The 27,683-nt window shown below is 40.6% G+C and overlaps 2 protein-coding genes across 53 annotated transcripts in view; one reads left to right on the top strand and one right to left on the bottom strand.

Annotated features, from left to right (window-relative positions):
* CEP63 (centrosomal protein 63) overlaps positions 1-16,223 on the bottom strand; it is a 129,798-nt gene extending 113,575 nt beyond the window's left edge. For 12 of the 50 annotated variants that reach the window (XR_008547113.2, XM_054681064.1, XM_054681074.1 and 9 more), the window contains exons 1-2: positions 15,872-16,054; positions 6,443-6,507 (exon numbers count right to left, since the gene is read on the bottom strand). Coding sequence is in view for 41 of the 50 variants with exons in the window: in XM_054681064.1 (XP_054537039.1) it covers positions 6,443-6,507; positions 15,872-16,054 (248 nt within the window). In the remaining 9 variants the exon portion in view is untranslated. Of the gene's footprint in view, positions 1-6,438; positions 6,508-15,181 lie in introns of all 50 variants that reach the window. The other 38 variants (XM_024355702.3, XM_009446517.5, XM_054681060.2 and 35 more) reach the window with 24 other exon arrangements.
* On the top strand, positions 15,233-24,224 carry ANAPC13 (anaphase promoting complex subunit 13). Of its 3 annotated transcripts, none has more exons than XM_016941990.4 (3): positions 15,233-15,322; positions 19,005-19,130; positions 23,215-24,224. In XM_016941990.4, the coding sequence occupies exons 2-3, from the start codon at positions 19,032-19,034 to the stop codon at positions 23,338-23,340; spliced, it is 225 nt and encodes a 74-aa protein (XP_016797479.1). In that variant the 5' UTR covers positions 15,233-15,322; positions 19,005-19,031; the 3' UTR covers positions 23,341-24,224. The 3 variants fall into 3 exon arrangements, with proteins under 3 accessions (XP_016797479.1, XP_001153010.1, XP_516995.2); XM_001153010.8 differs by lacking the exon at positions 15,233-15,322 and adding an exon at positions 15,879-15,968; XM_516995.9 differs by lacking the exon at positions 15,233-15,322 and adding an exon at positions 16,215-16,615.
* The last annotated feature ends 3,459 nt before the right edge of the window (positions 24,225-27,683 follow it).

The following is a 27,683-nucleotide window of genomic DNA, read 5'->3' as shown; positions in this document are numbered from 1 at the left end:
GCTGATGATATGATTTTTTACCTAGAAAACCCTAAAGATTTACCAAAATGTTCCTAGACCTGATAAACAAGCTTCGGTAAAGTTTCAGAATACAAAATCAATGTATAAAAATGAGCAGCATTTCTATACATCAATAACGTCCAAGCTGAGTACTGAATCAAGAACACAATCCCATTTACAATAGCCACACATTAAAAAAAAAAAAATCTAAGAATGCATCTAACTACAGAGGTGAAAAACCTCTACAAAAAGAATTACAAAACACTGCTGAAAGAAATCACAGATGACATAAACAAATGGAAAAACATTCCATGCTCATGGATTGGAAGAATTTATACAGTTAAAACGGCCGTCCTGCCCAAAGCAACCTATAGATTCAATACAATTCCTATCAAATTACTGTCATTCTTCATAGAATTAGAAAAAAACTATTTTAAAATTCATATGGAACCAAAAAAGAGCCCAAATAGCCAAAGCAACCCTATGCAAGAAGAACAAAGCTAGAGGCATCATATTGCCTTGCTTTACACTACAATACTATAGTAACCAAAACAGCATGATACTGGTACAAAAATGGACACATAGACCAATGGAACAAAACAGAGAACCAGAAATAAAGCTACACACTTACAATGAACTGATCTTCAACAAAGCTGACAAAAACAAACAATGGAGAAAGGATACTCTGTTCAATAAATGGTGCTGGGAAAACTGGCTACTTGTATGAAGAATGAAACTCAACCCCTACACTTCCTCACCATATGCAAAAATTAATTCAAGATGGATTAGATTTAAATGTAAGATCTCAAACTATAAGAATCCTAGGAGAAAAATCTAGGAAATAATCTTCTGGACACTGGCCTAGGCAGAGAATTTATGACTCAAAAAGATATGTCCTCAAAAGCAAATGCAATAAAAACAAAAATTGACAATTGGGACCTAACTAAGGAGCTTTTGCACAGAAAAAAAAACTACCGACAGAGTGAACTGACAACTTACAGAATGAGAGAACGTATTTGCAAACCATGCATCCAACAAAGGGCTAATATCCATAAACTACAAGGAACTTGAAAAATGTTCAACATCACTAATCATCAGAGAAATGCAAATCAAAACCAAAATGAGATACCACCTCATACCAGTCAGAATGGCTATTATTAAAAAGTCAAAAAATAACAGATGTTGGTGAGGCGGTGGAGAAAAGGCAACACCGTTGGTGGAAATGTAAATTAGTTCAACCCCTGTAGAAAGCAGTTTGGAGATTTCTCAAATAACTAAAAATAGAATGAGACTACCAATCGATTCAGCAATTCCATTACTAGGTATATACTCGAAGGAAAATAAATAATTCTACCAAAAAGACACATGCGCTCACATGTTCATCGCAACACCAATCACAATAGCAGACATGAAACCAACCTATGTACCCATTGATGGTGGATTGGATAAAGAAAATGTGGTACATATACACCATGGAATACTACACAGCCATAAAAGAAAAACAAAATGTTCTTTGCAGCAATGTGGATGCAGCTGCAGGCTATTATCCTAAGCAAATTAACACAGAAGCAGAGAACCAAATACTGCATGTTTTCATTTACAAGTGGAAGCTAAACATTGAGTACGCACAGACATCAAGATGGGAATAATAAGCCAGGCATGGTGGCTCACACCTGTAATCCCAGCACTTTGGGAGGCTGAGGCGGGGGGATCACTTGAGATCAGGAGTTCGAGACCAGCCTGGCCAACATGGCAAAATCCCATCTCTACTAAAAATACAAAAAAAATTAGCTGGGCATGGTGGTGTGTGCCTGTAATCCCAGCTACTTGCAAGGCTGAGACAGGAGACTCACTTGAACCCAGAAGACAGAGGTTGCAGTGAGCCAAGATCATGCTACTGCACTCCAGCCTGGGCAACAGAGCGAGACTCCATCTCAAAAAAAAAAAAAAAAAAAAAAAAAGATGAAGATGGGAACAACAGACACTGGAGACTCCAAAAGAAGGCAAGGGCAGAGGGTGGGCAAAGGCTGAAAAACTATCTATTGTGTACTATGTTCATTATTTGGGTGATAGGATACATACAAGCCCAAGCTTCAGCATCACACAATACACCCATGTAACAAACCAGCACATGTACCCCTGAATCTAAAAAATAAAAACAGTACAAAGACTTCAAATAAACAACCTAACGATGCACTTCGAGTAGCAAAGCAAGAACAAACAAAACCCAATTAGCAGAAGGAAAAAAATAACAAAGATCAGATCAGAAATAAACAAAATAGAGACTAAAAAACAATACAAAGAATCAATGAAACAAAAAGTTGGTTTTTTAAAAAGACAAAATCGATAAACCATTAGCTAGACTAACCAAGAAAAAAGAGAAGACCCAAATAAATAAAATCAGAAACAGAAAAGGCAATATTACAACTGATAACCACAGAAATACAAAGGGTCATTAGAGATTATTACAAACAATTATATGCTAACAAATAGGAACACCTAGAAGAAATAAATTCCTGGACACACATAACCTACCAAGATTGAACTCGGAAGAATTAGAAAACCTGAAAAGACCAATAATGAGTAACATGACTGAACCAGGAATAAAAAGTCTCCCAAGAGAGAAAAGCCCAGGACCTGATGGCATTACTGCTGAATTCTACCAACTTCATAAAGAAGAACATCAATTCTTCTCAAAGTATTCCAAAAAAATTGAAGGCGAGAAAAATTTTCCTAACTCATTCTACAAGGCCACCTTTACTCTGATGACAAAAGCAGACAAGGACACAACAAAAGAAGACAACTACACGCCAATATCCCTGATGAACACAGATGCAAAAATCCTCAGCAAAATACTAGCCAACCAAATCCAACAACAGAACAGAAAGATAATACAGCATGATCAAGTGGGATTTATCCCAGGTATGCAACATATACAAATCAATAAAAGTGATACATCACATCAACAGAATGAAAGACAAAAACCATATGATCATCTCAACAGATACAGGAAAAGCACTTGATAAAATTCAACATCTCTCCATGATAAAAACTCTCAAGCATAGAAGGAACATACCTCAACATAATAAAGGCCATATAAGACAACTCCCCAGGTATCATTATACTGGATGGGGAAAAGCTGAAAGCCCTTCCTCTAAGAACCTGAACACAACAAGGATGCCCACTTCCACCACTCCCATTCAACACATAACTGAAAGTCCTAGTCAGAGCAATCAGGCAAGAAAAAGAAATAGAGGCATCCAAATTGGAAAGGAGGAAGTCAAATTGTTGCTCTTTGTGTACAACATAATCTGACATACAGAAAAACCTAAAGACTCCACCAAAAAAGTCTTAGAACTGATAAAGAAATTCAGTAAAGTTGAAGAATACAAAATCAACATACAAAAATCAGTAATGTTTCTATACACCAATAATGAACTAGCTGAAAGAGAAATCAAAAAAGCAATCCCATTTACAATAGCTACCAGAAAAAAAAAAATACCTAGGATTAAATTTAACCAAGGACATAAAAGACCTCTACAAAGAAAACTATGAAACACTAATGAAAGAAATTGAAGATACAAACAAACGAAAAGACATTCATGCCCATGGGTCAGAAGAATTAATATATTCAAATGATTATATCCAAATCTATCTACAGATTCAATGCAATCTCTATCAAAATACCTATGACATGCTTCACAGAAATAGAAAAAATAATACTAAAATTCACACTGAACCATAAAAGGCCCTGAATAGCCAAAGGAATCTTGATCAAAAGGAACAAAACTGGAGGTATCACACTACCTGACTTCAAAATATACTACCAAGCTATAATAACCAAAATAGCATGGTATTAGTATAAAAGCAGACACATACACCAACGGAACAGAATAGACAACCCAGAAATTGTATTTACAGCCAACTGATTTTCAACAAAGGTGCCAATAACATACAATGGGAAAAGGATGCCCTATTCAATAAATGGTGCTGGAAAAAACTGATAGTCACATGCAGAAAAATGAAACTAGACCCCTATCTCTCACCATATTAAAAAAAAATCAACTCAAAATGGACTAAAGACTTAAATGTAAGACCCAAAACTATAAAACTACTAGAAGAAAACATAGGGATTGGGTACAGTGGCTGATGCCTGTGATCCCAACTACTCAGGAGGCTGAGGCAGGAGGATCACTTGAGGCCAGGAGTTCAAGAACTGCTTGAGCAACACAATGAGATCTCATCTCTTAAAAAAAAAACCTTCTTAAATTAGCCAGATGACATGCCTATGGTCCCAGATACTTGGGACACTGAAGCAGGCGGATCACTTGAACCCAGGAGTTTGAGGCTACAGTGAGCTACGACTGTGCTGCTGTACTCCAGCCTGCACAACAGAATGAGACGCCCGTCTCTAAAAAAACAAAAAGAAAATATAGAGGAAATGCTTCAGGACACTGGTCAAGGCAAAGATTTTATGGTTAAGACTTCAAAAGCACAGGCAACAAAAACAAAAACCGACAATTGGGACCTAGTTAAACTAAAAAGTTTTTGCACAGCAAAGGAAACAACAGAGTCAAAGACAACTTGTAGAATGGGAGAAAATATTTGCAAACTATTCATTCAACAAGGGACTAAACATCCAGAATATACAAGAAAAACAACTCAACAGCAAAAAAACAAAAAACCCTATTAAAATGTGGGCAAAGGATTTGAATAGACATTTCTCTAAAGAAGACATACAAATGGCCAAAAGGTGTATGAAAAAATGGTCGACACCACTAAATCACCAGGAAAATGCAAGTGAAAACCACAATGATTCATCTCACCCCAGTTAGAATGATTATCAAAAAGACAAAATATACCAAATGCTGGGGAGGATGTGGACAAAAGGGAACTCTCATATGCTGTTGGTGAGAATATAAAATTAGTACAGCCATTATGGAAAACTAAATGGAGTTTTCTAAAAAACTAAAAATAGAACTACCATATTGTATATAGCACCCTTAACATAAGTAACTCCATTTTAGAAAGAGACTGCATCTCACATTTCAAAAGACATCATGCCCACAGGGACCCGATGTTCACCTTATCAATAAAGACTGCACTCAATCAGATAATGACATAAACAGGCACAATATTTCACTAAGAGTTATCACCAGAAGATTCTGTGGCCACAAAAAGGGCAAGACTTTACCAGCTCAAAACAGCTGTCTTGATAACAGCCTGTCTGGCTGTCACTTGTGATCAGCACCTGGCATCTGTCGCCAAAGGCTCTTCCTTGCAAGATGTTGACAACCGTCCAGATCAGGCCAGAATACTCTCTTTGTCCAGTTGCTCTCTTTGGACTAGTTCTTTAGCTCCCTCGTTTTTTTTTCTATCCTTTTCTCCTGTTAAATGTTACTTTGTTTGATGTGGAATGTTTACACTGTAACATTTACATATAGTAATTTAATACACCATTATGTATGGTTTGCAATACTGACTGACTTGTGGAGAGGCTTGAGCCTGTATGCCCATGGCTCTGACTATTGAGTGAACTGGTAGTACCAGGGGGAAATGCCTCCTTGGGAACTCCATGTAGCTTGTGGCTTTTATGACTGAAATGGCATCAGTGAAAGTTTGCTCTTGTAGAAAAGACACAAACATGTATGGACCTGGTTATGTCTGACTTTGCACCACTCACAACACATATGATCCAGAAAGCACACTATTGGGTAATCTATCCAAAGGAAAGGAAATCAGTATGTGAAAGGGATACTTGTACCCCCATGTTTATTGCAGCATTATTCACAATAACCAAGATATGGAATTGACTTGAGTGTCCAACAACAGATTAATGGATAAAGAAAATGTCAGAAATATATCCATCATGGAATACTATTCAGCCATAAAAAAGAATGAAGCCCTGTTATTTGCAGCAACATGGATAAAACTGGAGGTCGTTAAGTGAAATAATAGGCACAGAAAGACAAATATCTCATGTTCTCATTCATATGTGGGGTCTAAAAAAGTTCACCTCATGGAGGTAGAGAGTAGAACGATGGTTACCAGAGGCTGGGAAGGGGTTGGGGGTGAAGAATGTTTGGTTAATGGGTACAAACCATACAGTTAGGTAGAAGAGTAAGCTCTAGTGTTAAATAGCACAGTAAGGTGACTACTAAGTAACTAGTATGTAACTAGTTAAGTAATTAGCACAGTCGGGTGACTAGCACAGTAAGGTTCCTTAAACTTTAACAATTTACTATATATTTCAAAGTAGCTAGAAGAATTGAAATGTTCCCAACACAAAAAATGATAAATGCTTGAGCTGACAGGTATACTAAATACTCTTATTTGATCATTACACATTATATGTATGTATCAAAGTATCATGTGAACCCTATAAATATGTAATTATGTATTAACCAAAAAAATTAATTTTAAAAAAAGCAAACTTACCCACCATGCCCTCGATTTTGTATTCCTTCTAACAAAGCCTCCATCACCAAATCCCCTTTGTTTTGGCAACTGACAAAGAAAAAAATATCAGTCATGAGACAATTCATTTCTTCAGTTCTAACATTCTAACTTACAACTTAAGAATGTGAATGAAAGCATACATAACAATGAAAAAATGCAGCACTTCTTAAGATGACTGTAGAAGCAGTCAAAGAACATCACTTCAGGAATACTAGGAACAAACTATTTCAGACTAAAACAGAGTAACTTAAAAATATCTGAATTGCAGTTGACACTCTCTCCGTGTAACTATCAAATATCTCATTGTTCTTTGCCTAATTCCTAATGTCGGGTGGGCGGGGGTGGAGGTGGGATCTCTCTAGCAGAGGGATACACAAACTCCCTTAACAAAATGAGAAAGAAATTGGGTTCACACATGTCAGAGGGAAAGTATAGCTTTTTAAAAATTAAAGAGATAGTATAAAAAATGCGAAGTGTACTGAGATTAAACTCTTTGGTCTATCATGGGAAAGCCTACTCACCCCTGAAGACAGGCTCATAGAGCTTCCTGCATGCAACATCCTCTCTCCACCGAAAGGCAGCCACAGGGCCCTCCCGCCTCTGCACTTCATTTGCTCCCAGTGCTTAATAGGTTCTTTCACAGGAGTTACACCACACTGGAAGTGAGTTTTTTACATACTATTTTTCCTTACTAGACTATTCATCCCTCCAGGGCAGAAACCCAATTTTATTCATCTCTGCAGCTGCAGAGCTCAATGTAGCATTTCAACATGGCACGTGGCAGATTCTTTTGGCTGAACTTAACTCCCCTCCCTCTTTTACCTACCCTCTCCCCCATGCAAACTGGTCACAGCTGGGGAACTACATGAAGGGTCTAGCAAAGAAAGAGGGGAAGGGAGATAGAAGACTGCCATATAAACAGCAAGATACAGTTGGGTGCGGTGGCTCACGCCTGTAATCCTAGAACTTGGGAGGCCGAGGGAGGCGGATCACCTGAGGTCAGGAGTTTGAGACCAGCCTGGCCAACATGGTAAAACTCCGCCTCTACCAAAAAAAAAAAAAAAAAAATTAGCTGGGCATGGTGGCATGCACCTGTAGTTCCAGCCATGGGGAGGCTGAGGCAGGAAAATCGCTTGAAGTCGGGAGGCGGAGGTTGCAGTGATCGGAGATCACACCATTGCACTACAGCCTGGGTGGCAGAGAGAGATTCCATCTCAAATAAATAAATAAATAAATAAATAAAATAAAATAAAGGGTAAGATACACCATGAAGAAAGGTGACCGAAAGGAAAGAGGACCCTTAAACTCAGTAGTGTTGATTAATATGTGTATGCTTCTCGCCTTTTATAATAAATCTTCAAAATGTTCAATGTCAAACCACTTTTCATTCCAAAATGCTTTTTCCTTAAACCCTTAGACAATAACCAGACTGTGGTGTAGAGGTTCTGCCCCTGGGCTAATCCTCATCTAAAAATTATACTGCTGTAAGAAGTAGATTATTTTACTCAACACATAATTCAGTGTTGTACTAACAACTAGATACATAGTGATGAAAGATATGGCCCCTTTCAAGGTATTAATAGTCTAGTATGGGACAGAAAAAAATGAGCCAAAAAGGCTTTCCCAGTGTGATAAATATAGTGAGAGGCATGCCCAGGGTGTTCCAGAGACACAGAGGAGAATGAGAAGACTGGAAAATAGAACCACTGCACCTTATTTGCATCTATTTTTAAAGATATGAACAAACTGAGTATTAAATTATTTGAGCACAAACGTGACAGGGAGGATTTTTTTTCTAGTTGGTTTATCCTACATATTACACCAAAATTGCAAAAATAAAAACCTAAAGAAAAAGGTTCCCATGTTTTACTCTACTTTCAAATCACAATACAGTCAAACTACAATGCAACCACGATTCCATGTTTTGGTCCACTCTAGGAGAACTGGGAGGCAGTACACGGTCCACACCACACTAGATGGAGACCCAGGATACAGTCCTACTCTGCAACTAACTAGCTTTATATTCTGGGACTTGTTTTAACATCTGCAAAATGAGGGGCATGAACAGTATTCTCTAAGGTTTCTTCCAGCTTTTTCATGGGTTCTAACAGCCAATTAAATGTCCACTGTTAGTAGCATGCTCCTGACAACCATACACGGATACTTAACTAACATGTAGAAAAGTGCTATTCTTATTGACAGTGCTATCACGGTTATTCAAAATTATCATTAGTAAAATTATACTTATTTAGGTCATGTTATTCTTAAACATTAATATATTTAGTAATATACATTAATATATTTTCTATGACTTTAATAATATACTTATAATAGAAGTTAAGTTACTGCATGTTCAACAGCTGCCTTGTACACATTGTCTAAATCAATCTTCACAATACTCATAAAAGACAGATACTATTACTTTGAGAAAACAGGCTTAGAGAGTTAAATAACTTGACTATGATAAACTAAAAATTATAGTCCTGGATTCAACCTAGACAGTGTGGCAATCAATCGAGTCACAATCAATGTGCAACCTTTATATATTTTACAGTATTCTATATCTTAAAATATATCAGCCTATCTTTTGGCTTAATAGTGTCTTTGCAATAAAAAAAGAAATTAAACTGAAGTATGACATCACTACTGTGGCCACCAGGTGGCAGCAGCACAATAATGAAATAGTCACATAAGAAATATTGCTATTTTAGAAATCAAAATGGTCTAAGATAGAGATTCCTGTTTAAAAAAAAAAAAAAAAAAAGGAGGGAAGTGGACCAGTAATATCCTCTGTGAGAAATAAAGTAAACTTACTAATGTGCAAAGTGTTTCTGTAATACCTTCACCATCTGCCTGAGTAGTGCCAAACACCATCAATTCATAGGATCAGGCAAATAGTAAGGGCTGATTTTCTGTGGATGTTTGTCATCTGAGTTGCTCATAGTTATATCACTGATTCTTTTCCTAACCAACCTGACCATCATTCAACTCTATGCACTATGTCACTTTGATTTCTTCTTTGCATGTGCCATATAATTACATAAAATTAGATATTCTTTGTAATATTTTAAATACAAATTAAAACACTGTTTGATAATCTGCTACTCCACGCCACTAACATGCAAAGCTACTGTGATTAAATGGAAAATGTATACCTCTACCATTGGTACAAACTTACTCATTTCTGCAGTTAGAACAAAACATCAACAAACAAAACTTATTAATTATAACTTTCCTTTGGAATGAAGGCTGTTTTAAATCAATGAAACCTGGAATTGGATAGTGAAAGGAAATATAAGCTTTTACATCAAGTGTGGGGAGCAAGGAAAACACACTTTAAATTTAAGGGAAAAAGAATACAAACAGAATGTCTTATAATAGGCAAATCTTTGAAATTCATTAACATAGACTTTATGAGCTAGAAAGCACTTCAGGCCTCTAATTTAACTTTATCATTTTACAGATCAGGAAAAATATCATAGTATATGCCCAAGACCAAATTATTCACAAAATGGGACACAGGAAGAAAATAAAAACTCCAGACAGAATTATGAATAAATGTGTACATACTAAGAGAAGGGATATGCCTAACCTTCAAGTCTAAAGGAGGATAACAACGTTCTCTGTCCCTGTACCCGCTTTGGTGTCGTTTTCATTACAAAGCTCTATGATTGTGTCAGATATACCATGGCCAGTAAACTATGGCTGTTCCGATGAACAATCAGTATTACTAAGCATTTTCCAGAAAGGCTCCTAATTAAACTGATACCAGTAAATAAGGTATTAGAGAAACTTTTCAAAATATTAAAGTTTTCAAAAAATTGTCCAAACTATAGTTCAAAATCCAGGAAGAACAATGAGAAAGTCTGAGAAATAGGAGTACATAAAAACAAACTTTTATATGAAAAAGTGCCATAAGCAAAGTTAACGGACAAATGACAACAGTACCTGAAAGTTTTACCACAAACGGTTAATTACCCAAATATATAAGGAGCTTATAAAAGATTAGGCAAAAAATCTACAGAAACATGGGCGAGAGGTATAAACAAGCAATGCACAGAAAAATACAAATGACAGTAAAAATATGAAAAGATGTTCAACCTTGCTCATAAGAGAAATACAAATTAAAACTACAGTAAGTTACCCTTTCTTCTGTACCAGATTAACCAAAAATTAAATGTTTGATAATACACTCTGATGACAAGGCTGTGGGACAACAGGCACTCATATACATAACAGGTAGGAATGCAAAATGAACACAACTGCTATAGAGGAGACTTTGGAAATACCTAACAACTGATATATGCATTTACCCTTTTATCCAACAACGCTACTTTTAAGAATCTATCCCACAGGCTCATTGGCAAAAATGCAAAACAACATATCCACAGGGATATTCACTGCAGGACTATTTGTAATAGCAGAAAATAACACAAGTGTCTCTCAAGAGGGGATGAATTAAATATTCATCCACCAATGGAGTACTACAAAACTGTAAAAACGAATAACAATCTCTACATACTCCTAAGGAGGGGATCTACAGGACATATATCACTAGGTGAAAAACCCAAGATGGAAAACAGTATACATAATAGCACATTTTACCTAAGAAAGAAAGGTATGTCTGTCCATGTAGATTTGCTTTTAGGTACGTGTTTTTTTAATGGAAGGATAGACTCAAAACTAGTAAAAACAGTATCGGTAAGGAAGGAAAATAAGCAGAGTGGAAGAAACAGAGATGAAAGCTAAACTGTTTTATGGGTACTTGTTTAATGGGTACTTGTTTTACGGGAATTATGCTAAGGTTTTGCATATAATAAAACAAATCAAAATGGGGGAAAAAGCAGTACTGAAAAATTGGAAACAAAATAAATCAACTACCAACTAGATATCAACTTGATAGGCTAACTATACAATAAATTACTTCATATGCCTTTAAATACAATAATTTTACTATATACTTTCCTAGAGACATATAAAATAAGGATAAAAGACAGTTGCAAAGAAATCCTAAGCACTATTCAGGAATCATATTGATAATAAAATAGGCTGTTAACTTGAAACCATTATATATAACATAGGATGAGGAAAAAAACTAATTATATTAATGGCACTAGGTACCAAGACTCAGCAAAAAAGATACAAACATAAATCCAACGTGTGAAAAAACTGTAAAATTAAGTTTAAATTTTGGAAATTTAAATGTTAAATGTTGGAAACAATGCGAATTTTGCATATTTGTGTTTTTTTAACATATAATATTTCCTAACTCTGGCCACCATAAATCCTAGAACTAACTACTAACCTAGTAGCAAGAACACCTCTCCCACCTAGGTAAGACTGTGGTCTCCAAATACTATCTCAGACTCAAAAGAACCACGGCTCTTTGGAGACCAGAAATCTATAAATGAGCCAGGAAAATTATTTACCAGAAAGCAAGGAAATTACCAAAGCTATTGGTCATATCAAATGGAATAGGAGCCAACTTTAAGGAGCTCCCACTGGCCAAAGATGAAACAATTTGAGTATTAAAAACACAACTGCCCTATGTTGAAACAGTTTAAATATAAAGTCTATAAGTTCATGATGATAGGTTTACAAAAAGGCAAAAACCCTCATGGTTACCTTTGGAGGTTGCTAGGCCACCAACTCATTACTGTGGTCTGAAAATAGAGGCAAAGAATTAAGCATTTTTCTTGCCTTTCCTGTACAAATTGTATTTCAGGGTAGTCAAACAGCTGGAAAGGGAAAGTTCTTCATAAAAGACTCTCAGCTGATAAATATTGAAGAAATAATAGAATTAGATAATCACCACGTTGCAACCTCTAATGCAATAACGGATACAGGCAATATAACCCCACAAAAGGACTTCACCACTAAGTGAAAGAGTCTTGGGGAATTTCACTATGGGTGGATGGAGCTAACTACACCTAAACCCAATATAATGTTTAATGTTAACATCATAAAAAAAGAAAACAACTCAGACACTGCTTCCCTGTTAATTAATGAAATAGGAAGTATATTGCATTACCTATGAAATTATCTGCCCAACCCCCCCAACTATCCCACCAAAAAACGAAACAAAAACAAATACAAGGGTGAAATCTGATCAGGCTTCTAGAGCAGTGCTGTTCAATACAACTTTCTGCAATTATGAAAATATTTTATAACTGCACTGTTCAAAAAGAAGCCACCACGCAATCTGTAGCTACCGAGCACTTGAAATGTGGCTAATGCAAGTTAGGAATTGAATTTTTTTTTTTTTTTTTTTTTTTTTTTTTTTTTTTTTTTTGAGACAGTCTCGCTCCGTCACCCAGGCTGGAGTGCAGTGGCGTGATCTCGGCTCACTGCAACCTCCACCTCCCGGGTTCAAGCGATTCTCCTTCTCCTGCCTCAGCTTCCTTAGTAGCTGAGATTACAGGCGCATGCCACCACGCCCGGCTAATTTTTTATTTTTAGTAGAGACAGGGTTTCACCATGTTGGTCAGGCTGGTCTCGAACTCCTGACCTCGTGATCCACCCACCTCAGCCTCCCAAAGTGCTGGGATTACAGGCGTGAGCCAGCGCGCCCAGCCTAGGAACTGAATTTTTAATTTTATTTCACTTTAATTAACTAGCCACAGCTAGCTGGTGGCTACAATACCAGACAGTGCAATTCTACACCTAACTACTGGTTTAGAGCAGTGGTCCCCAACCTTTTTGGCACCAGGGACCTGTTTCATGGAAGACAATTTCTCAACACCGACAGGGCGGAAATAACACATTTTGTGAATATCTTTTTGTTAAAATTCATATGAAATGTTTTGGGGGAGGAATGGCCAAACCACTTTTTTTTGTTTTTTGAGACCGAGTCTCGCACTCTTGCCTGGTCTGGAGAGCAATGGTGTGATCTCAGCTCACTGCAACCTCCGCCTCCTGGATTCACGTGATTCTCCTGCCTCAGCCTCCCGAGTAGCTGGGATTACAGGCGCACACCACCACACTCGGCTAATTTTATTGCATTTTCAGTAGAGACGGGGTTTCACTATGTTGGCCACAGTGGTCTGAAACTCCTGACCTCATGCCCACCTCGGCCTCCCAAAGTGCTGGGATTACAGGCGTGAGTCACCGTGCCCGGCCAACCACTTCTTCAGTAATATGAATAATACACATGGACAGGGTTAGGGGCATGGTTTCAGGATGAAACTATTCCACCTCAGATCATCAGGCATTAGTCAGATTCTCATAAGTGTGCAACCTAGATTCCTTGCATGCGCAGTTTACAATAGGGTTCGTGCCCCTAGGAGAATCTAACCTCACGGCTGATCTGACAGGAGGCAGAGCTCAGGTGGTAGGTAATGCTCACTAGCCTGTCACTCACCTCCTGCTCTGTAACCTAGTTCTTAACAGGCCACGGACTGGTACTGCTCTGCGGCCCCGGGTTTGGGGGCCCCTGGTTTACAGGACATAGAGGCAACAGAGATACACGTTAAAGGATACTGTGCGATGCAATCTGCTAAATTTAGAACTGTAAGGAAAAATAGGGGCTAATCCCATAGCTATAGCTATGAGGGAACAAATATAGATTAAAAGATGTCAAATGTGCATCACCCAAACACAATAGGCAGATCCCTGTGGGATTTTGGTTCAAACAAGCTAATTGTAAAAAGACATTTAAGAGACAGTTGAAGAAATCGTAATCTGACTGGATATTGACATTAGAGAATTTTTATTAATTTGTGTATGTGTAATGACAGTACCGTGGCTCTGTAAAACTGAAAAACCTAGCTCCTGACGGGGGCGGGGAGGCGGACTGAAATAACATAAAGATCGGAGATTCAGTTCCTGAAACCTTATGTCAATGTTGGCTTTAGCTGAATTTCAAGTCAAGTTGACATTTTTTGAAAGCAGGAAGCAATGACAGAGTGGACTACTGATGCTGTCACCATCTGCCAGCACAACATAAATTAGAACAGAAAGGACTAAGCAAAGGTCTTCCACCTTTTAACGAGAGGAAATGGCATCAGTACAATCAACATACACAATTTTTACAAACAACTTTTAGATTTGCATCTACATACATTTTAAAAGGCAGTGTGCCTGTTTATAAATCTCTACTCTAATTTAGTTTCAGAGCTTTTTACTACCCTGATCACTGATAATGCCATAGTCAAAAGGCAAACTCGAAATAAAAATCAATCTAAAAATGGTACTGCATGCCAAATAAGAAAATATATACACTTTATCATTAAGCTACAGCTAACAGAAATCTAATCAACGATCCTTATGATTTCCTCGTATCTAAAAAATAAATGCAAGCACTTGAGGAACTGTATAAATACAGGGCATCTACCCTACAATACTACTTTATTAAAATAATAAATTCTTTTAATAAGTTTAACCGGACATAAGGCTCAGGGAAAACTACTCTGTGCATATCAGCGTACGGTGCTGAAACTGTAAAAGACGACCTGTCTCTGACATCATACTCATCTTTACTCTCCTGATGTCGTAAGGGACGTAAGAAAAACCACATTATAAGCCTAAATGTACTGTCTTCAAGTATCTCCATGATTAAAGTGTTCCTAAGAAACCGTCCTTATTTCTTTCTATCCCTCATTTGTGTGCATGGAGCCGTTAGTTCAGGGTTCTCCAATTTCAGTCCACGATTTATGCCACATTTCCGTACCTCTTGTACTAACATAACCGTTTAAACCAACTCACTATTTTAAAAGCTGCCAACCTTAACATGCCACACTAAATGAGCGGGTCCCCTTGTGCCGTGAATGAGGTAGTCCCAACAGCGCTAGCTAGACAGCAGCCCTGGCAGGGAGGCCGCACTGGCGTCTCTCCGCTGAAAAGGAAGGTGGGTCCGCCGGGGAAGGTGAGTACTGGGCGCAGCTCGCTCGCCCACCTGGCCACTCTCCGAAGCGCCCCCAGCCACCTGGACTCCGAGGAAGGGCTGACCACCTGGCGGGGCCGAACCCCACGCCGGGCTGCGCCACGCCGGACTCCGCCACGCCGGACTCCGCCAGTGTGCAGGGCATAGCGGGCCAGGCCGAGGGACTGGGCTCCGGGGCGGACCCGAGCCGGCGCGGACGCGCCTGGTGGTTCGCAGGCCGTTGCGCAAACCGGCCGCAAGCCATGAGGCTGCGAAGCCAGAGTCACCAAGGCAGCCTGGGCCGCCTCCAGACCAGGACACGGCCGCCCCTTGCCCCTCCGACTTGCGCACAGGCGGTTACAGGGTTGCCGCAAGCACGCCCCTGAGCCTTCCCGCCGTTACCTCGGGCCGGCGCTGCGCACGCGCGCCACCGCTAAGCTTACGTCCAGCCGCTGTAGTCGGCGCGTTTGTTCCGCCCACTGCCCCCACACTTTTAATAATTGAAACAATGCCTTCTCCAGACTTCCCCTGCACGCGAGCAAATGAACTCACCCACATCCGGGAATCCGAGGAAAGCGAGTGCAGACACGTGATGCGGGGGAGGGGGGGCGTGGCAGGAGGAAGCGCCTGCCGCGGTGGCCGGGTGCCGGTAAGGGTTTCCAGCGCCCCCGGCCTAGGTTTTGGAGGCGCGGGAATGCGTTCGTTGCTCAGTGTCGGACTTCCCCCTATTCCCATCGGCCGAGGCTGTCACTTTACGCTTATAACCGTTTTTCTTTACTGCACTCGTGTCGGGAGGAAAGGGACTTGCGTGCCACCCCCAGACCTCCCCGTCTCCGCTTCCACGTTTGGTACATCCTGCCTCAGGCAGGAAGCCGCCGCTGAGGGGCGGCCTGTCGTACGGTGCGGATGGTGGTGGCCTGCGAGGCTCATTTCTAGCAAGGAACAAGGCTTTCCCGCTTTGATTTTATAAATATATGTTTACAAAGCTATAATATATAGAAGCTATAATATATAGAAATTGATAAGACGTGTCCCTGTCCCGGGAAACGCAGGCACCGCGTGTTTGGAAAGACATTCATCTGGGCTGTTTGACAGACTCCCCAGTTGGTGCCATGCTCTGTGCTTAGGGAACTGTGAGACCCCTGGAGGGGTGGGTACCAGGACCGCGCTCAGCCTGGGGTTTGGAGGCGGCCTCCTATAGGAAGCGACCTGGGACCTAAGATTTTTAGACTGACTGTGGGTTCACTGGAATAAAAAGGAAGAAACAAAGAGCATTGCAGGCATCGGGACTGTCACGTGAGTAAGAAAAGTTTGTTCAGGAAACAGTGGTCGTACTGGGTGACGAGTACTTGGGACGGTGGCTTTAATACACAAGATAATCAGTGTGCACTGGGCATTGATTATCTTGATGCTTCCCATCCTTCCAGCCCCTTATGAGGGAAGGCACCTTCGCGCCTAATCCCGGAAATGGGATGTTGACCTTCAAGAGCTGACGCCTGCGTTTATCTTGAAAGGAAGAGTGGCATTAGTGATGTGGAAAAGGGGGTTTTAACTGTCAAGGCTGGAAAATGTGACAGGGTTGGAGGTGTTTGGAGAAGGGACAGGTGAAAAAGATTGAGACCAAATGTGGAAAGCTCTACTAAGGAATCATGGGTACAAAATGTACACGTAACAGTTGGAGGCAATAATACCTGAGCAATTGACCACAAAGCTGACCTAGCTTGTTTAGTAGATTAAGTTAGGACAAGAAGCAAGAGTTCAAGGAGAGAAGGCCTACTGAAGCTCGAGTGATTTGAGAAAACTTTACAAAGGTGGAAAATCTACGTGGGCCTCCGAAAGTCAGGTTTGGATCAGCTGAGGAAAGTGAGAAGGGTATCCCAGGAGACAGAGCAGCAAGGACAAAGGAGTAGCAGCAGGAAAGTGGGGAGCACTTGTAAGACAGGGACTTCAAAAGTATAACCAAAACTTCGTCTTGCTTTGAGTTATCCACTGGGTAGTACTCGGTTAATTATTGAGTACTGGATTAATTAAGCCCTCACCTGGCTCACCGGTGACAGAAATAGCAGGGCGCATTTTGCTTAACTTTTGCCCAGATCCTTGTCATGGGGGTAAAAACCCTTTCCCACACCAATCTGTGTATAATTTTTGCCAAGGTGTTAGGGATATCTTGCAGTTATCCTATGGGGGACAGCTGTGAGCCTTTTTGGGTTTTTTTGGTTTTTTTTTTCCGAGACGGAGTCTTGCTCTGTCGCCCAGGCTGGAGTGCAGTGGCGCGTGGCGCTATCTCGGCTCACTGCAAGCTCCGCCTCCCAGGTTCACGCCATTCTCCTGCCTCAGCCTCCCGAGTAGCTGGGACTACAGGCGCCTGCCACCATGATCGGCTAATTTTTTGTATTTTTAGTAGAGACGAGGTTTCACCCTGTTAGCCAGGATGGTGTTGATCTCCTGACCTCGTGATCCGCCCACCTCGGTCTCCCAAAGTGCTGGATTACAGGCGCGAGCCACCGCGCCCGGCCCTGTGAGCCATTTTTACAAAAACTTCCACCTGCCTTGGCCCAAACCTCAGCGTTCTTAGGCACAGGAGCTCATGAACATACTGAGATAGCACTAAACTGGACTATGCGAAGGGACCAACTACAGACCTGACACAAATCCTCAAGGCAAGACGATGTCTGAAGTTGAGCTTGTAAAGGAAATGGCTTCCTTCCTTAAAATATCACCCAGGCTGAGCTCTGAAAAAAGCACCTCCAGATGGTGGGTTCCACCCCGCTCCCCCACCCCAAAATTGCTTATTGTGTGAGTCTCCATAGTCTCAGAAACTGAGAGTACCTTTGATGCCAGTGGCTTCCGGGCTTTTTGGATTGTCACTTGGTAGCAGGGAGCACCCATAGGATGATGCCTATGATGAGTCAGGGCCCAACCTTGGAAACAGGGAAATCCAGAAGTATCCTCCAAGCTAGCCAGCCTTTTGGATTAGATTATAGCAGTTTCAGAGAAAAATGGGGAATCAGCCATGGTCAAGGAGCTAAATAAGCATCGTGACCATTTGGGCCAGAAATTGAAGGGAGTGTAGCGTTAAGAATTAGAGGAAGGAACCTCCGAGGAAGGAGCTACCCCAAAGGGAAGCAGAAACTGGAGAAACTTTAGCAGTATGAGGTTCTACCACTGGTGTTCACCTAGAAGTGCTTTGTTCAGATCTCAGCCTGGGTACTATTTTAGGGAAGGAAGCCGTTTCCTTTACAGTATGTTCGTGTAACTCCTGTGCCTAAGAATGCTGAGGTTTGAGCCAGGGGCTAGAAAAGGAAACTTAGCTGGCCATTATGAATCAGGGACTCATCAAAGGCATCACAAACAGGAAAAGGTGAATGTTCAAGTTAGAAGAGAAGAGCTACATTGAGATGCAACATATTAATATTTGAGGGCCTCGTTTAACGTGTTGCTCTCCTGTCACACTCTATGACACTGGTCTGTCAGCTGGGCTATGCCTGTCCAGTATACACTATAAAATATGTATCAGTTGGGGTTGGAGAGAGGAACTGTGATCAAAGTAGTCACCCGGCCCATATGAGAAAATGAACCTTTTCCCAAAAGGTGGCCCCAGACTAAAAAGCCTGGAGAATCCTAATAGTGGATTATACCATCTCTTCAGTCTTCGTGTTTAAGAAATAACCTCTTTGGCTTACAGATTTGACAAGATCAAAGCTGCAGGAAAATGGACAGTGAGGTTCAGAGAGATGGAAGGATCTTGGATTTGATTGATGATGCTTGGCGAGAAGACAAGCTGCCTTATGAGGATGTCGCAATACCACTGGTAGGTTATGATTTGAGCTGAGGATGGGTTAAAGGTATTGATCTGGCAGTAACTAGTGGAGGAGGGATATCAATGGAAGATAAACTAGTGTGGCAAAGAAATCAAAGCTGTGGAATTCTCTAACTCTAGAAGCTTCTGGAGATCATCCAGTTGTATGTTTTATTTAAAGAAAAATGTGGTTCAGGGAGCTAACGTGGCCAGGTCAGTTAGGAGTCATGCCAGGACTAGAGCCCAGATTTTCTGAGCCATGTTCTGTCCACCACACGAAAACCAGAGAAACCAAATAATGAGAGTTTAATGCGCAAGATGGGGAGGAACAAGAAGCAGCAGCATATGAGCTCTGTTTCTTACTTCCCTGCCTGTGGCTCATCAGTCTTTTGGCATTTTTAGAAACTTACATTCTTGGAGCATACACCTATCTTAGGTTCCCTGGAAAATATTCAGAAGATACCTGGGTATTCTTTTGCGTTTAGGCCAGCGGCCTTCTGGAATACTCTTTTCTTCCCCATCTTTGGAAAACTCTGCTGCAGGGAGTTTGTTAAACCTCATGTAATAAGTGATCCAAAAGTTTTGCTTATATAAATGTTTGTTTAAAATCCTATTTGTGTCATAGAGGCCTAAAAAAGGGAAAACAGGACTGTTTTTTTTTAAAGCATGCCAGCTGCCCTGAGAAGAGTAGTTAGTATTGAATAAAATATAATTTATAGTTAGAATATCTGCTGCTGCTGTTTGCAAAGAAATAAAATAGTTCATCTGTATTTTCATTTACGAATAAGAGATAGTAATATGTTCAATGAATAATATACATATCAAATAACAAGTCATAGCTTAGTTCAAGCTTAGGAAAATAGTCAAAAAAGAGAGCATAATAAGAATTATAGATGTCATTTATTGAATACCAGTTTTATGCCATGGACTGAGGTTGGAAATATACATTATCTCTAATTCTTAAACAACCCTGTGAGGGAGGTGCTGTTATTCCCATTTTATAGGAAAAGAATAGGATCAGAAAGGACAACTTGCCCAAAGTCTGGTAGCAGGTAAGTAGGGCTTCATATAACATATAACTAGGTCTGTGAAGTTCCAAATCCTGTCTTGTGAACTTCTGTTCATTCATTCATTTGACAAGCATTTTTTGAAGCCTACTGTGTGCCATAAGACTATGTGAACATAAGATACAGTTCCTCCTCCTGAGGGGTCTAGAAAGGCAACACTTATAGATAAGTAATTGTGATAATAAATATTCTAGGTGGGGGCATAAACAGCCACATCATATACGAAGTGGCTGATTGCCTGGTGGGCATCAGAAAGGCTTCTGAGAGAATGTCATGTTTAAGCTGGGTCATAAGGAAGGACCAGAAGTTTAGTGGAGGTAGACAAGGGTATTGCAGCAGAGGGGACAGATGTGTAAAGGCCCAGAGTTTTGAAAGGCTTTGGGACATGGTGAGTCATTCACTGTGGATGAAGAATACATTTGTCACATAAGTAGGCTGAAAAGTTGGGCTTGGATCAGATTGAGAGTGGTATTTGATATCACACTTAGACCTCATCCTCAGGAGATCCAGGAATGAATGGTCTTAAAAGCAAGACTGCTATGCTCAGATTTGGCTTTTGGAAAATCAGTTTAGCAGCATTGTTAGAGATGGTGTGACATGGAGATAGGGGCAAGTGAGACCAATTGGCAAGCTGTTGTGGTCTAGGCAAGGGAGGAGGGCCTAAACAAAGTCAAGAAAATAAAGGAGACGTCCATTTCTGGAGAAGTTTATGGCTCAGATTGGAGAACATTTGGGTGGCAGGGGATGAAGGAGGTTTCCCTGCTGACTTCCAGGCGAAGTTGGCTTGGCCCTGCTGCTAATCCACACCTTTCGCTTGTCTTGCGATTCTAAGGCAATGTGTATGCCAGTTAGGTTTTGCTGCATAACAAGTCACCCCAAAGCTTAGTGACTTAAAAGAGCAACTGTTTATTTCATGATTTTGTAGCTCAGCTGGGAGGGACTTCTAGTCTGCACCAGCTCAGCTGATCCCTGCCAGCCTTGCTTGTGTTGTGCAGTCAGCCAACAGACTCTGGAGGCTGGGTAATCTAGGACTGTCTCACATGTCTGGCAGTTAACAAGCTGTCTGCTGGGTGATGGGGTGACTATGCCATGGTCTCTGGTATCCAGCAGGCTAGCCCAGACTTCTCAATCTCAGGGTTCCAAGAGCAACCTGAGAGGAAACCGCAGAGCTTCTTGGAGCTTAGGCCGAGAACTGGCCCACTGGCATGACAGCTTCATTCTATTGGCCAAAACAACTCACAGGGCCAGTCCAAATCCAAGATTGGGGAAATCAATTTCACCTTTTGATAAGAGTAGCTGCAAAGAACTAAGGGCATTTTACAGTACACCATAATGGGTGGCTGGGTTTATGATACTTTTGTTTTTGTTTTCCAGGCATATATGCCATTTTATGTGTTGGCATGTATTGCAAGGGACAGTAGATACCAAATGAAAGACACATTATTTTAGAAAGCATACCACAGATAGGATGAAATTAAGCAACGTTGTCTGCTTCTGAATTAAAGAATTCATTAACCAAGGACCTATTTATTCTTTGTCATCTATAAGTAATTATTAGGACTGAACTTTCTTTTTAAGATAATATATTGTTGCGTTACAATAAATGATAGCTCTTTTCAATCTGTTCAAGTATGTTTGAATCTGTCTTGTAGAACAAGATGTATGTGATTCAAATATAGATAAGTAAATATCATTTAATATATATTGAGCATAATTTTAGAGGGGCAAACATATTCACATACTACAAATCAGAATCCAGTAGAAAATTTTAAGTCTGGATATTGCATAACAGTTTGCTAACCATAAAACAAAACACAGATAATTGAAAAGAAATATATTGGTATCTGTGAACTCTGGTACAAAGCAGAGTTTCAGTAGTAATACATTTAAACTTAAAATACAAGTAAATGATCCCAGATCCTACAGTAAGTGTGGCCCATGACTTACCATTTTAAGAAAATTGCTGGTAGGGTGTGAATTGGTCATTTGTTGTGTTTTTTGTTGTTCTGCTCCACCACTAGAGGGAGGTCTTATCTATTAATTACATTTTCAGTGTTTCCTGCCCTACCTCCATTTTTATTATAATATAGACATGTTGGGCCAGGCGCGGTGGCTCGCGCCTGTAATCCCAGCACTTTGGGAGGCTGAGGCGGGTGGATCACCTGAGGTCGGGAGTTCAAGACCAGCCTGACCAACATAGAGAAACCCCATCTCTACTAAAAAAAAATAAAAAAATACAAAATTAGCCGGGCATGGTGGTGCATGCCTGTAATCCCAGCTACTCGGGAGGCTGAGGCAGGAGAATCGCTTGAACCCGGGAGGCAGAGGTTGTGGTGAGCCGAGATCACGCCATTGCACTCTAACCTGGGCAACAAAAGCGAAACTCCATCTCAAAAAAAAAGACATGTTGGGTCCAAGATAATTTTTTGGATACATTTCTTGTGTCTAAGGAATACGCCAGCAAACTAGTATTCTTTTAAAGCACGCTCCCCCTAAAGAAGATTTAGGATTCGCTCATCTCAGTGTTCCTAGCCGCTAATAATAATAGCAAATATTCCTTGAGCACTGGATACCCCACACAGTGCTCAGCACTTGATCTGAATTACCTCACCTAATCCTTACAGTAGTCCTGTGAGGTGATGGCTCTTTTGTTCTCCCATTTGCCAAGGAAGAAACAAAGGCCCCAAGGGTTTGCATACCTTGCCCAAGTAACCCAGCAAATGGGAGAGTTGTGGTCTTGGATCCTAGTTGGCTTCCAAAAGCCTCTGCCCTTAACCTTTCTGCCACAGTGCCTCCTTCACAAATGTCAGAGTCAAAATGCCCATCATTCCCTACTGAAGAAGGCCCAGGCCATGTTTGAATGATACTTCTGATAGTTTCCTCACGTGTATGATTTTAGCTTTTTTAGATACACATATCAATTATGTTGCCTGTTCCTAGGAACTCACAAGCTTTAATTCTAAGTGTTCTTGAGTTCCAAGAAGATGCAGAATATATTACTGTTCTGAATTTCTATTGTACCTTTTCAGAATGAGCTTCCTGAACCTGAACAAGACAATGGTGGCACCACAGAATCTGTCAAAGAACAAGAAATGAAGTGGACAGACTTAGCCTTACAGTACCTCCATGAGAATGTTCCCCCCATTGGAAACTGACGCTTGGCTCCTTTCTTGTGGATGGATTTTCTCAAAGTACACAGATAAAGCATGTTTTGTTTCAGTCTCCAAATTCAGATCTTTGAGTAATAAATCAGCACTCAAAAATGTACACCCATTTAGTTTGTGGTAGCAAAGTGCAATGCGAAATTGAATGAGAAACTGAGATTTCTCAGTAATGGTGAATATTTGGCTCTTTAAACCTAAAACTCTTCATTGAGTAGCTTATATTTGAACATGATTGGTTAAACATTTGCCTCTACCTCTGATTTTGCTTTGCTGTCAAAGTTTAACACCTTCCAACTACTTATGTGTGTCCTGTAACACAGGTGATTGAACGTATGAGAGGGAAAGGCAAAGAAAAAGGAAGCCAGACACTAGGAGAATTATTAACTTCTCATACTTCCCCACATTGAGAAGCATTCGGAGTGTATTTAGCCTGTAGATGTTGTGATATGCAAATATCCCATTCCCTGGTTACTGGCATTCCTAAGATTCTTCATGGTATTTTCAAACTTTGGATAAATTTACAGATTAGAAAGATATCTGACAGTTAATCTCTGTTCTCCTTACAAATTCCTTTTGTGCTGCTGGAAAGGATCTTTGGCTAGGTGGATGACTAGTTTTATTCAAAGCCTTTTCTCAAAGGCCTTTCAGTTACAACCACCCCACTATGGAATCAGTATTTAGTTATACATTTGTATAAGAACCTGTATTTTGAAAAACACATTCATGTATATTTATTCCTGGAATTATTTGCCTGTTAAACAGTGTCTTTCATGTTCTCTCCCCAGATTGTAAACTCTGTAAGAAGCTGCTTGTATCTGTATCCCTTGCTGAAACTCTGAAAACACTGAATAACTAAAATCTCTTCTCATCCTTTTTATGCTGGGTCTTTTTGTTTACTTAGCTTTTAGGAGGAAGAGGTACATGAAAAAACAAATAGCTTATTTTAGGTTTTCAATCACAAACATGATTTTAGCAGCTATCCTATAATCCAGATACATCCAGGCTGATTTCTTCTCTTTGCATCAGTAGTTCTGCCTAGAAATCTTTTATCTTCAGAATAAAGACCCCAAGCCACCAGTCCCTTCAATAAGCAAAGAAAGACAACCTAATAGAAAAAAGACTTACAATATTAAAAAAAACTTATACAAGAGAAAAAGCTTTTCAGAACATTAAAATACCTAGAACGCCACAGTTCTTTCACATTCTTGTTAAATGAGGATTTTACAGCTTACTTGTGGTATGTAATCTCTGAGACACTAACATCTAAGAACTTGACAAATGTTCATGTGAATCCTGCCTAGCCTTTCCCTGGAATATTAGTAGACCAGTAAAATATGAAAGCTATTCTTGATTTCTGCTGAACCAGAATATGATATCTGTAAGACAGCTGTTGGTTTGTGTCTATGACACTCATCCGAGAACTGCCGCCACCCCCAGGAATAGCCTCTGGGCAAGTTCGTAACTTGTGTTATGGTGCCAGAACTGTAGCTCATTGTATCAGGAATTAGGTGACCTAATTTGAGCTAGTCAGATCTTGTCAACCAGGGCTTTGAAATCTCTGTCTAGGACTGGCTTGAGGATGATGGGCACAAGAAATGCTAAGTTGCTGTTACAGGGTAGCTTTCTTCAATTGTCTGTACCAAAACACCCAAAAAGGAAAGTATCTGGAGAGGGAGGCCAAGAGGCTATGTGGCCTATTGGTTCCTGCCAGCTTTCCAGTTTAGAGCCTGCATATTGCTTTTCTCTGTGGGAGGCACCATGCTTGGCACTGGGAATATAGCAATGAACAAAGTAAGTGTGGCTTCTCCCTTCATGGAGCCTTTAGTCGGGGAGACAGGCATTAAACCATTAGCCATACAAATACATGATTTCAATTTGGGGCGTATGCTAGGAAGGAAAAATAAAAGATGTGACTTAGGTTGGGTTCCCAGAAGCCAAGCCTGAGGCAGAGATTTCTTGTGCAAGTGATTTATTGAGGTGCTTTCAGAAGAGTCCTGTAAGGTAAACAGGATAGGGCAGGGAAAGAAGCTGAGCCAAGATGTGGTTTGAGCTGAAGTCTAGCTTCAGTCTGATCCAGTGGGATTTCTGGCCCATGACAATGCCAAGAGTTTTCTCACCTTGAGGCAAGGGGTTAGGCCTTTGTACTGAGTATGAATTGGTCAGTCATTGGCTTGGCCCCTCCCACAATCCCCCAGTGACAGCGTAACCTCCCAGGCATTGCCAGGTGACACGCCTCTCCAGAGGACACTCTGTAAGAAGCAGCCTCGGCTGCTTGTGTCCGTATCCCTTGTTGAAACTCTGGAAACACTGAATAACTAAAATCTCTTCTCACAGCTGTGAGCCTTTGACAGCCAATACACAGTAGCTGGGGGAATGGGTACCAACAGTACTGCTGCAGTATAGGAGAATGTGACTGGAGGGGATCTGATTTATATTGAATAATCCAAGGGAGACCTTGTGATTAGCAGCTTTTATAGCACATAATTTGAAATACTAATCTTTTCTCTGAATTTTTTTGCAATCTCCAAGGAAGTAACCAGGTCCTGTGTGCTTCCCGTGCACAGCAGGAAGCGGACATGCTTAATAATAACCCTAGTCCTTGTTTGGGAAGCAGGGGAGGGTGGGAGAGAAGAGGGTCTGCAGACAGGAACCTCTTAGGAGTAGTGGAAAGCTGTGTTCCACTCAGTACCACAGTGAGATGGTGAACTTCAGAGTTTCATGGTTTGTTGGGTGCTCCAGAGGAAACCTGCACCTCAACACTGAGTCTTCCAGAAAAGGCAAAGACCTCCAAGCTTGGAACCCCCTCCTACAAGGGCCCCCTCAGACTTGGCAGTGAAGATAATAGCAACGACCCAGATAGACTGAAGAGTAGAGGTCTTTACCCATTTTTCCAGGTCATTCATGAGTGTCCTAAATGCTTGCAAGACCATAAGAAGGGGAAAGGACACCCCAGGGACCACAGAATTAATTTCTGCTTGCAGTGCAGCAGAGTGAGGCCAAATGGACTTAATTTGCTTTGAAAAAAAGAAATGTGCTATCTCTTGTACCCTCCTTGAGCTTGTGACCCAACACCCAAAGGATGAGTAGTAGTAATAAGGGAAAGAATTGGGAGATGAGGATTGCTTACAGAGAGAGCTAACTGCATAAAGCCAGGAGGTAGGACTGGCATTATAAGCAAGGTGGGTAGGCAGGTGTCTGGCTAAAAAAAGTTTTTCTAAGTCATTGAAAGGTTCTAACTAGAGAGAGTGGCCTGATCAGATTGGATTTAAATATATATATGTATATATCACTTTGGAGATAAGAATAGAAGTGGAAAGAAAAATTAGAAGAGCTTTGCTTTGGCTCAAGTGAGAAATGATGGTAGTTTGGATTGGCAAGATAGAGGTAGAAGTAGAAGGACTTGAAATATTTGTTCGAGGTGGAATTTTCCAGACTTGCCCAGTGTGAGCACTGCCCTCATGACCCAGGGGTTAGATCTCTGAGCTAGACACAGGACTAAAGTTACGGCCCCTAGTCTCTGGAAACAAGGTCTGAGTCCAGGGGCTGCTCATCCTTTGAAACCCAACTTAGACTCACATCGTAATAGTATCATAACGATGACATGATGGTTAATCAAGCACTTCTATGCACTTTAAACACATGAGTTCCAGCCCTGACATTCACCTTTTAGGTGGATAGCATTGTCCTTATTGATCAGGAGATGGTGACTTAAATGATTTGTTCCAAGTTAACGTTGAAAGACTTATTCCAGGCTGGACACGGTGGCTCACGCCTGTAATCCCAGCACTTTGGGCGGCTGAGGCGGGCAGATCACCTGAGGTCAGGAGTTTGAGACCAGCCTTGCCAACATGATGAAACCCCGTCTCTACTAAGAATATATTAAAAACAAAAACAAACAAACAAAAAACTAGCCGGGCATGGTGGTGGGCGCCTGTAATCCCAGCTACTTGGGAGGCTGAGGCAGGAGAATTATGTGAACCCAGGAAACAGAGGTTGTAGTGAGCTGACACGGTGCCACTGCACTCCAGCCTGGATGACAGAGTGAGACTCCATCAAAAAAAAAAAAAAAAAAAGACTTATTCCAAGTCATTCAAATAGTAAATGGATTCCAGCCTAGGTTGTCTGATCCCAAAACCCATGTCCTCTCCCAGGACCATGTTACCTTTCCTGTAAAACTTTCTGTGACATGGGAAGAAAATCCTACCAGAATACTTAGAACTTTAAAGTGTGTACCTTGTTTCTAAAATTGAGATAAAGAACTAGAAGCATTTTTAATAGGAGCATGGGAGTCATGAAACATTTAAAGATTCAACCTTTTATCAAACTCATATATA

Source organism: Pan troglodytes, chromosome 2 (genome assembly GCF_028858775.2).
Source record: "Pan troglodytes isolate AG18354 chromosome 2, NHGRI_mPanTro3-v2.0_pri, whole genome shotgun sequence".
Lineage (NCBI taxonomy): Eukaryota > Metazoa > Chordata > Mammalia > Primates > Hominidae > Pan > Pan troglodytes.
The sequence above is the reverse complement of the archived record's forward strand: the minus strand, read 5'-3'. Positions and strand labels throughout refer to the sequence as shown.

Excerpts from the sequence above, each read along its gene's own strand:
- ANAPC13 (XM_016941990.4), top strand. The coding sequence starts at position 19,032 with ATGGACAGTGAGGTTCAGAGAGATGGAAGGATCTTGGATTTGATTGAT. Across the intron at positions 19,131-23,214 it reads AGGATGTCGCAATACCACTG|AATGAGCTTCCTGAACCTGA; the intron begins GTAGGTTATGAT and ends GTACCTTTTCAG.